The 11,174-nt window shown below is 47.7% G+C and overlaps 1 protein-coding gene across 1 annotated transcript in view; it reads left to right on the forward strand.

Moving 5' to 3' along the window:
- Positions 1–11,174, forward strand: part of LOC115192233 (VWFA and cache domain-containing protein 1) — a gene marked incomplete in the record, with an annotated part of 75,038 nt that overhangs the window by 37,430 nt on the left and 26,434 nt on the right. The window contains 2 exon segments of the mRNA XM_029750503.1: positions 2,132–2,194; positions 8,493–8,641. Coding sequence (XP_029606363.1) covers positions 2,132–2,194; positions 8,493–8,641 — 212 coding nt within the window.

Here is an 11,174-nt window from a genome sequence, read left to right on the forward strand (position 1 = left end):
TCCAGAGTGTTTGTGGACATTGTTAAGTAGTCCTTGTATATAGTTGTATAGTTTTCTAAACTTTGAAATCAATGTATTTAAAAAAAAAATTTTTTTTAATTTCAAACATTTAAAGTAAAAAGCGTAATTCCGTTACCTTGGAATTTCCCGTATGTAAAAAGGGTCAAGTTTGAGCACCTTTTATCTCCTGAATGTTTTGGCATTCAGGTCCAAACAGTCACTGTCAGGCCACTTCTTCAACGTGCAAACACGTATGAAAAGTTTTGTTTAAATCAAAAGGGATGCTGTCAGTGTTTGATTTCAAATGGATTTACTCTGGATTCCTTCAAGCAGACGCCCACCCACATCTGCACACCCCTCCCACTCGTCGCCAGCGTGGCATGGGAATGTATAGAATGCTTATGTCGGCAAGAACGTGGTAAAAATGGGCCATTTTGAGGGGGGGGTTCATATAAATGTAAATCTTATGTGAAAGGTCTATAAGACTTAGTTAATTTGGGCAAATTAGGCCGTGGGTGGGTTTGTTCATTGAAGAGGCCACCCCAAGCTTTAGGATTCAGATAGAAATTAGGGGCGTCACATCAACCGGCCCCGGTGGCCCAGCCAGGGTGAGCCGTATTGGGTTAGAGATTTGAGGCATTCCTCCCTGCTCAGGGTATAGCTGTGAAAGCTGCTGGACCACATCCAAAAACAAACAGCCTGCACGGTGGAAGACCAGCTAACGATACAGCGTTAAGCTAACACTAGCTAGCTAGCTGTGGTGATGGTTCAGTTTGTTTTTGTGCTTCATGTGTTTATTTCACAATTTTAAGAGGTTGGGGTAGTTGTCTAAATAGCACTGCAGGTGAAATGGGCAGCTTTTTGTCTTTTGTGTGTCTGTTTCTCCCAAGCTTTACTAACACATACCTCCCAGTGTCGACCAAAGCCTACCACTTTAACTACAGTAGAGAGAATAAAACCAGCTCAGACAGGACTGTTCTCTACCTGACAGCCGGCTTTTTAGGTTTTCCTTGTGTTGATATTTAGGAACCTAGTTCAGCGTGACAAGTCTCCTCTTGATTGTGTGAGGTCCCATAAATCAATGCTTGTTTTGACATCTACCTTTATTGGGGGGTGGTGGGTTACCATGGTAATGCAATAAAGTGGAGTGAACTCTGCGTTGGCGGGTGGAGTGGTGTGGAGTGAAGCATGCTGGGTAGGTGGTGCCCCTCCGCTCTGTAAGGTGTCCTACAGTATGTGTGGACAGGACTGGACAGGGGGGTGGTGTGTGTGTCTAGTGAAGCAGCAGAGAAGCTTACAGTGAAACACCTGCCACTTCAAGTCAACGTTTATTTAACTGTTGTTTTAGTGCGCCTCCGCCTTGCACTAAATGTTGTGCCTGATGTTTGGGGGGGGGGGGCGTGTGTGTGTGTGTGTGGGTGTGTGGGTGTGTGGTGTGTGTGTGTGTGGTACGGTACTCAGGAGACAAGCTTGCTTAAAAAGTTGTTCTCGGGTGTGTGTTTTTGTGTGTGTCAGTGTGCATAGCATACCAGTGCAGGTGTTTTAACTGTTTTCTTGGGGGCTCATTGAGTTTGTGTTGGTGCTGAGGTCGTACAAGGACATCTACTATTGCTTCAAAATCTGGATTTATGCCTAGGTCAAACGTGTTTTTAGGATTGGTGGAAGATGTCTATTGTACAGTATGTTTCCTACACCAAGCATGTTGAATGGGTTCAGATTGTTTTGCAGTCAAGTCAGCCTGTAGGCAGAATTTGACCAGATGTTATTGGCAGAGAGGTTTGGAGCTCGTTCTTATTGGTCTATTAAATCATTTACCGCATGGCGATGTCACCACGGAAGGCCAAAACCTCATACCACCAAAACAGGCTGAAATTTCAGGTGGTCTTTTCAAACAGCTCTTACATTTTTTTTAATGTCACAGTATTTTTCCAACCTCATAGTGTGGAAATATACTTAAAACACAGGGAAATAACATTTTTTGGGACTGCAGTGGGCCTTTAAGCAATCAGAATAAATCCCATGTGGATTTGCGTCTGTGTGCAGTGATTTAGGTTTTTTAAACGAACGACTGCAGTAAGTCTTTCTACAGCATACTAACCATGTTTTTGTGTGTGTCTCTCTCTCTCTGCAGAGAATTTTCAACTCGTTTGTGTACACAGAGAAGACCTCAAACGGAGAGACGGAGGTACAGCAGGTGAGTCACTGAGTGCTCGTGTGTGTGTGTGTGTGTGTGCACACGAGTGTATTTGCACAGTATGTGCGCTTGTGACTGTCTGTCTGTGCCGCAGTAACACCACACACACACACACACACACAGCCATCATCAGAGGAAAGGAGGGCTTATTAAAATTCTACAGCTGCCGTCTCATTGGCTTTGAAGTCGTCTTTGTTTTTCACTCCCCCCATTCTCTAATGCACTAGAGTGTCAGTGCAGTAAGGCTTCACTCTGACAAGGAGATGCTGGAATAGAAACATGGCTCCTCTACCTGTACTCCAATGCAGTGTGAGAGACTGAGTTAATGTCATTTCATCTGCACTCTCCCATTGGTTGCCTATAAAGAGGCTACTTTAGAATCCGACATCTGTTTTTAAATAAACGTTATTCATCCCGTCGAGCAATTCAGAAAGGCGGATGCCCAATGTGTTGAGGGGAAGAGTAATATACAGTGAACTCCTCCAAAAGTTACAGTGGCTATTAAGGTTAAAGTGCAGACTGTCCGCTTAAATTTCATGGTCTTTTTTTTTTAAATCAATATCTGGCTATTCGTTTAGAATCACCTGATTTTTAGAATTGTACAATAGTCCACCCATTTTAGGGGACCAAAAATATTGGGACAAATTCAGCAGTTAAAAGTTTATTTGGTCCCATATTTCTAGCACGCAATGATTACAGCTTGTGACTCTACAAACTTGTTGGATGCATTTGATGTTTGTTTTGGTTGCGTTTCAGATTATTTTGTGCCCAATTGAAATGAATGGTACATAATGCATTGTGCCATTTTGGAGTCACTTGTATTGTATATAACAATAGAATGTTTCTAAACATTTCTACATTAAAATCCAAATGCTACCATGATTGCGGATAGTCCTGAATGAACTGTGAATAATGATGAGTGAGAAGGTTACAGACGGACAAATGTCATATCCCTCCAAAAATGCTAACCTCCCCTGTTATTGTAATGGTGAGAGGTTAGCATGTCTTGGGGTTATGATATTTGTGCGTCTAACGTTCTCACTCATCATTATTCACGGTTCATTCAGGACTATCAGTAGTCATGGTAGCATCCACATGAATGTGGAAGTGTTTAGAAACACTCAACGTTTGACTATTTTAATACACAACTGAATTTGTCCCAATACTTTTGGTCCCCTAAAATGAGGGACTTTGTACAAAAAGTGCTGTAATTTCTAAACGGTTCCCCTGATATGGATGGGGGGAAAAATATATATATATGTAATTTTTTTTGAAAAAGGCTGTAACAAAATGTGGAAGTACTTTCCGATTTGAACAGTATATGGCTCCGGTAGTATCCATCTGTGGACTGTATAGGTTACCGCTCCGGTAGTATCCATCTGTGGACTGTATAGGTTACCGCTCCGGTAGTATCCATCTGTGGACTGTATAGGTTACCGCTCCGGTAGTATCCATCTGTGGACTGTATAGGTTACCGCTCCGGTAGTATCCATCTGTGACTGTATAGGTTACCGCTCCGGTAGTATCCATCTGTGGACTGTATAGGTTACCGCTCTGGTAGTATCCATCTGTGGACTGTATAGGTTACCGCTCCGGTAGTATCCATCTGTGGACTGTATAGGTTACCAGCTCCGGTAGTATCCATCTGTGGACTGTATAGGTTACCGCTCCGGTAGTATCCATCTGTGGACTGTATAGGTTACCGCTCCGGTAGTATCCATCTGTGGACTGTATAGGTTACCGCTCCGGTAGTATCCATCTGTGGACTGTATAGGTTACCGCTCCGGTAGTATCCATCTGTGGACTGTATAGGTTACCGCTCCGGTAGTATCCATCTGTGGACTGTATAGGTTACCGCTCCGGTAGTATCCATCTGTGGACTGTATAGGTTACCGCTCTGGTAGTATCCATCTGTGGACTGTATAGGTTACCGCTCCGGTAGTATCCATCTGTGGACTGTATAGGTTACCGCTCCGGTAGTATCCATCTGTGGACTGTATAGGTTACCGCTCCGGTAGTATCCATCTGTGGACTGTAATAGGTTACCGCTCCGGTAGTATCCATCTGTGGACTGTATAGGTTACCGCTCCGGTAGTATCCATCTGTGGACTGTATAGGTTACCGCTCCGGTAGTATCCATCTGTGGACTGTATAGGTTACCGCTCTGGTAGTATCCATCTGTGGACTGTATAGGTTACCGCTCTGGTAGTATCCATCTGTGGACTGTATAGGTTACCGCTCCGGTAGTATCCATCTGTGGACTGTATAGGTTACCGCTCTGGTAGTATCCATCTGTGGACTGTATAGGTTACCGCTCTGGTAGTATCCATCTGTGGACTGTATAGGTTACCGCTCCGGTAGTATCCATCTGTGGACTGTATAGGTTACCGCTCCTTGTGTGTGGACATTTAGTTACAGTATGTTTATTTTATTTTTAAAAAAAATTAAGGTTCCAGAAACCATGCTAAATGCATCCAACCAGTAGATACCTTCGTTGATCAAATGTTTCCCTTCTTGTCCGTTTCCTTGGAGGTAGGCTGGAGATTTCAAGTTTACATTTTTTTTTTCTTTCAAAGAATGATTCTTAAGCTGGTCGAATTCATCGACAAGATGTACAACAGTGTCTCCTGTAGCAATTGCATGCCTCGAAGACTCTTGCTAATTTAGCATTACCGAGACCAGACGGTGCCAGCCCTGGCATTGCTGGCATGGTTCTCCCCGGGTAGGAGGCAGGTGGGAAATGACACTTTGGCACCGTGGCAGCCAAACAGCACCAATTAGAGCTGAATCCACAGTGGGGAGGAAGCCCAAAGAAAAAAGACTGACTGAAAGACAGGCAGAGAGACAGAGCCCGGCTTTGAGACTGGCACCCCGGCTCCCCCTTCACCATCTCCCTCTCGTTGCTCAGCCAGGAGACGAGCAGGGTGAGGACATCTGCTACTGAGTAATGACACAGGCTGGCCATCTCCACTCATCCCAGAAATGTTTAAAGTGTAATAAACATGATTCTAGATGTTTATTTGGCTTAGCCTGTGTTTTTTTACAGTAATTCTACAGCGCAGGTTACTGCTGTCTTCCCTCGAGAGCCATGTAAGGAAGGCGTGTGTTATCAGGAAATGAGTTTCAGACCAAAATGAAGAAGATCCCACTTGGGACTGAGCCAGACAACGGAGTGGACATTTCCTATTAAAAGTCCTCAGCGTTATGTCTGTTGTTTGGTCCTCTGGGGAGATGAGATGGAATCAGCAAAGCGAGAGAGACGGCAGACAGTGGACAGCTAGCCGGAGGTCAAAACAGCCTATAGATGGACGGATTGTTGTATGTACGTGTGTGTGTGTGTGTGTGTGTGTGTGTGTGTGTGTATGTATGTAGCCAGAGGACAAGGTGGTCACGCCAGTCTAATAGCCCAGTCTGTCTATCAGTGTGCCTGAGCCCCCAGGGACTCAGTAGACTAGAGGTGGAGGCTGTGGTCTGATGGCGACATTTCTGTAAAAGGCCAGTCAGGGCTAGTGGAGAGGTTTCTCAGGAATGACCTTGATGGGCTATTTATTCTCTAACATTCTCCCAGTGTACCCTGGTACTGACACGGGTTACATCTTGGCTCCCTAACCCAGACCTAGCCCTAACCGCCCTGAACCAGAGCCACACAATGGAACTGCATGGTCTGGCACTTCCTGGTCAGGGCTACAGCAACCACAAAGCCCAACATGTGTTCTAGTGAAGTTGGGGAGGAGTAAGCGGTAAGGCCGGGGTCGTCGGGTGTTTGGTTGGGATTTGTGGGGAGGGTGGTTTTGGCTAAGGAAAAGTACTCCTAAATCACTAAACCTGTGCCTTGCAGGTCTTTTGGTTTGTCGTTCCTCTGTAGTTCCTCTGGACTCATGAATGGGTATTTCTCAGTCTTAACCACACCATGCTGTGGCTAGTGAAGGCACTCGGACAGCTCAACAGTGGTTGAGACGCACCTAATAGTGAGTCCACATTGGGCCTAATTGCTGGTCCAGTCTGGGAGGAGGAGGGGGGGGGGGTGTACAGTATGTTGGGCCGCGTCCCAAATGACAACCTACTACCGGCATAGTGCACTACATTTGACCGTAGCCCTATGGGCCCTTGTCAAATGTAGTGCACTATATAGGGAATGGGGTGCCATTTTTGGACTCGCGTATCGGGTGGCCCTGTAATTCTGGGTGACGCCGCTGGCCCCTGTAAAATGCCATAATCGTAGGAGCGGCTGGGCTGGAGGATTAATAGGAACAGCGACTGGCTGATTGGGTGTAGCTCGGTCAATGGGTCACAGCACATTTCTCCTGGCCCGGCCTGGGCAGTGTTGGCAGGCACGCCTCGTTATGGGATGTGGACAGACGAGGAGACTGGTTGCCGGTGGAGGAGACTGGTTGCCGGTAGAGGGGACGGGTTGCCGGTAGAGGGGACGGGTTGCCGGTAGAGGGGACGGGTTGCCGGTAGAGGGGACGGGTTGCCGGTAGAGGGGACGGGTTGCCGGTAGAGGGGACGGGTTGCCGGGAGAGGGGACGGGTTGCCGGTAGAGGGGACGGGTTGCCGGTAGAGGGGACGGGTATCCGGTAGAGGGGACGGGTTGCCGGTAGATGCGGTTCTCCCAAGTTGTTTTCTTTTCTCCAGGCAGTGAGTGAATGTAGTGACCTGATTTGAGTCTTGTTAAAGCCTACTATGTTCTGAGTTTGTGTGAGTTATCAGTGCTTGTTTGTTTTGATTTCTAGCCTATCTTATCCTACGCAGGCTATGTAGCCTATGCGTGTGAGTTGCCACGGTCCTGTAGGTTCTAACGAGGTTGGTTCCCTGTGGGGGTTTTCATTGGCTCCAGAGTAGGAACAGGAACCTGTTGTGAGGAGCTCCTAGTGCACTCGTTATTAGTGTCCCACAGGTGGGAACCCTTTTTTGAATGAGGCTCAGAGATGCGTGCAGTCAGCCATAACTCCCCCTCTGAGAGCTGTAATGTATGCCTAGCGTTAGCTGGCACACTAACACCGGACAGACAGGGGCCTAGTCAGGCCGAACACTAACCAGCACGGTTCAATTATCCACCCCTTTTTTAATGAACTACATTTTTCCTTTTGAGGGATTTCTCACAAAACCAGGACAAAAAAAACCACCGTGACTTTGGGTCTTTTCACAATTGAATCTGTAGAATGGTCTTTTTTGGGGGGGGAAAGATTGTTTACCTATATTTGACATTTGTATCTAGCGTTTGACATTTTGGCTTTACTCAGGCCTCCTTTAAGACGCCATCTTGTTTCATGTGTAGGTGCTACAAAACAACAATTGGTGTCATATGAAGCTGTACTGCTCGCTCTGTGATATGAGTGTTTTTATTTCATACGGCTGGGAGGGCCAAGAGACCAGAGGTGGCAGAACGGAGTGCTCGGGTTGGGATTTAGGGTTTGAGCGTAGCCTGAAGGTAAGGCGGGGGTCGTTCCCCTTGCTGCTCCCGTAGGCAAGCACCGGTTTGAGAGAGAAGGGTGTTCCGTGTGCGTTTCTCAAACTATGTCCTCGGGACCACAAGGGCTGCACGTTTTAGTTTTTTATGCCCTAGCACTACACAGCTGATTCAAACGATCAAAGCTTGATGATTTCAATCAGCTGTGTAGTGCCAGGGCAAAAACCGAGTTTGGGGAACCCATCACGGTCATCTTACATTTGACATTTTAGTCATTTAGCAGACGCTCTTATCCAGAGCGACTTACAGTAGTGAATGCATACATTTCATAAAACATTTTTCTGTGCCGGCCCCCCGTGGGAATCGAACCCACAACCCTGGCGTCGCAAACACCATGCTCTACCAACTGAGCTACAGGGAAGGCTTGTTTGTTCTTGTTTCGTGAGGAATCACGCTTTGTCTTTTCTCTCGGTTTCCCGTACCGTCGACTGTGCGACGCGTCACGATTCCTTCGCAAGGTTGACCGCTTTCACGCGCGGCGTCTGCTTCCGAGGCCTTTTGATGTTTGTTCACAGCTCTCTGCCTCGTTAATTCAACCAGTATGTATGAGGACTCGGTGTGTGTCTTTTGATACGGGCCTTGTTCAAATCGGAATAAAGAGGAGTAGACTGTCTGACTGCGGTTTAGATCTAGGTCTGAAGGATGCGCTTCAACCCAGCTGGAATAAAAAGGGAATATAGGTACTCAAATATAATCACATTCATCGTGTGTGTGGTTATGTTTTCCATAAGTAATTCCACCATGATGAGAACCTTACGTATGATGTGTGCTATACAGAATATATCCAACTGTGTGTGTGTGTGTGTGTGTGTGTGTGATGGGTCGTAGCTTGCGAAGAAGATCCGTGAGAAGTTTAACCGCTACCTGGACGTGGTGAACAGGAACAAGCAGGTGGTGGAGGCGTCCTACACGGCCCACCTGACGTCCCCCCTCACCGCCATCCAGGACTGCTGCACCATCCCCCCCTCCATGATGGAGTGAGTATATATGTACACACACACACACACACACACACACACACACACACACACACACACACAACCCCTTCCTCTGTTTAAATGTATTTTAATCCTGTCTAGAAACAGTCCTCTCCATGTGTGCAAAATCCGCAAATTGAATTGACATTTTAGTCATTTAGGAGACGCTCTTATCCAGAGCGACTTACAGGAGAAGTTGGGGTTAAGTACCTTGCTCAAGGGCACATTGGCAAGATGTTTCACCTAATCGGCGCATGGATTCAAACCAGCAACCTTTCGTTCCCACATGCATGAGCAGCAGCGGTGATGAGAGAGAGAGAGAGAGGAGAGAGAGAGAGAGAGAGAGAGAGAGAGAGAGAGAGAGAGAGAGAGAGAGAGAGAGAGAGAGAGAGAGAGAGAGAGAGAGAGAGAGAGAGAGAGAGAGAGAGAGAGAGAGAGAGAGAGAGAGAGAGAGAGAGAGAGAGAGAGAGAGAGAGAGAGAGAGAGAGAGAGAGAGAGAGAGAGAGAGAGAGAGAGAGAGAGAGAGAGAGAGAGATGCTTTCAACCCTAATCTCTACAGCTCCAGCTGTCTACATATCTCTCTCCCTATCTTTTTCTGCTTCTCTCTCCCTTTATCTCTCAGTCCTAATCTAGTTTTGATGGTGTTTTCTGTCTCTCTGAAGTGTCTCCCCCGACTTATCTGGAGTTCCAGGGTCTGTCTCTGCTTCTCCCACAATCCGTCTGGCTCCGCTCCAGCGTAACACCTGTAGAATTTCATCCGGATGGAGTCCAGTCCAGGTTTTTCCTCTCGCGGACTTATTCTGGAGGAGAGGGAGGAAGCTGGGAGAGCTAGGGTGGACAGAGAGTGAAGAAGATGATGACGTGCGGATGGGGTGTGGAAGGGACGCAACGAGGGTTGAACAAAATCGAGGCTCACTTCTGAGGGCTGTCTGTCAGTCTGATAGCAGTGCATCGCTCCCACAACTTCAAAGAATCCCACTGGGGTGAAAAGCTGACCGCTCTCACTTTGAAAAAGTTCACCTGGGAGCGTGACCGTTTTTGAAGGAGCACAGAATAACTGGTCCTCTCCGCAGGCTCTCCCAGTCCCAGCCAGGGAAAGTTAAAAATCCAAACATCTGATGTGTGCCAGTGAAATGCCATGAAGCCTGTTTTCAGATTTGGTGCCGTGCTAGACCCCCCCCAGAGAGGCTGGTGGCAGACCCACCCGTCCCCAGGTCAGGGTGTCCTTCGTTGGGCTTAGAGTCGGCTACTGCTGCCTGCTCCTGGGTCATATGGCGGGGTCATAGCTGGGGGTGTCAGGTGGTTCACAGGATTTCCCATGTCACACAGCCGTCACGCGACCACAGTGGTGTCAGCTTGCCCATAGGCGCCCCCCCCCCCCCCCCCCCCCACACACACACACACACACACACACGCGCGCACACCACGCTGCAATGCTTTCATCAGTGTTTGGTCAGGGGGCCAGCTTCCAGGTCTAGGTAACCAATCACTGTCTGAAAATGGCATGCGTTTCAGGTTTTAGTGACTGATCTTCAGGTACCAGCTGGGCCACAATCATTTCCGGCTTATTTTGAGGGGGTGGGACGAGCGCTGTACAGATACACATACACCCCCTCCGCACGCAGACGGAAGCCTGTAGCCGGAGTATTACACGAAACACAGTAACGTAGGCCTGTACGCTGAGTACACAAAACATTAAGAACACCTGTTCTTTCCATGACGTAGAAAGACCCAGGTGAAAGCTATGATCCTTTTTATTGATGTCACTTGTTAAATCCACTTCAATCAGTGTAGACGGAAGGGGGGGGGGGGGGGCGGCAACTCACTATTAGGAAGATGTTCCTAAAGTTTGCTGTACTCAGTGTGTGTGTGTGTATCTCTACGGTTACAGCTACCTCAGAAAAGACAAACGGTCGCTAGCCAGCCAGGCAGGCTGGTGGAGATAAGAACAGGCGTTTAGCTGTCCAGCTGTGTGTTTTTCGATAACGACAGGGTTGTAAAATTCTTCTAATGTGTATTCCTTCCATGTTGTCATTTTACTACATGGAGACGGGAGGAAAACCCGTAGACCACCCAGCCATTCCTGATGTTCTTATCTGGCTACGGTCTCCAGTGAGGTGTTGCTGGAGGAGTATTATGAGAACACGTTATCTCCTGCGCGTCGTTATGACTTTCTCGTCAGTGAGATAGGAAATGGATGCAAAATAGTACAGCAATTTTAATGTGAATTGACCACTGGTGACTGAGCTCCTCTCCTCTGGCTGTGGCGTGTTGATCCTGCACTGATCTCTGGGAGGGAGAGCTGGGATCAGGGATGTGGGGTCAGCTGGTTTTCCTGCTTTTTTTTGTTGTTGCTTTGAGTGAACTATTGAAGCCTCTGTTTGAGCATGGGGGGGAGGGAGAGCGAGACGGGGGGAGGGAGAGCGAGACGGAGGGGGGGAGGCGGAGGGAGGGGGGGAGGAAGAGAGACTTAGCAGGCTTTAAACCCCGGGCTGATAGGAGCCCTCTATCTCTCCAACCAAATGCTTCTGTC

This window comes from Salmo trutta, chromosome 4 (assembly GCF_901001165.1).
Source record: "Salmo trutta chromosome 4, fSalTru1.1, whole genome shotgun sequence".
In the NCBI taxonomy this organism is placed as follows: Eukaryota; Metazoa; Chordata; class Actinopteri; order Salmoniformes; family Salmonidae; genus Salmo; species Salmo trutta.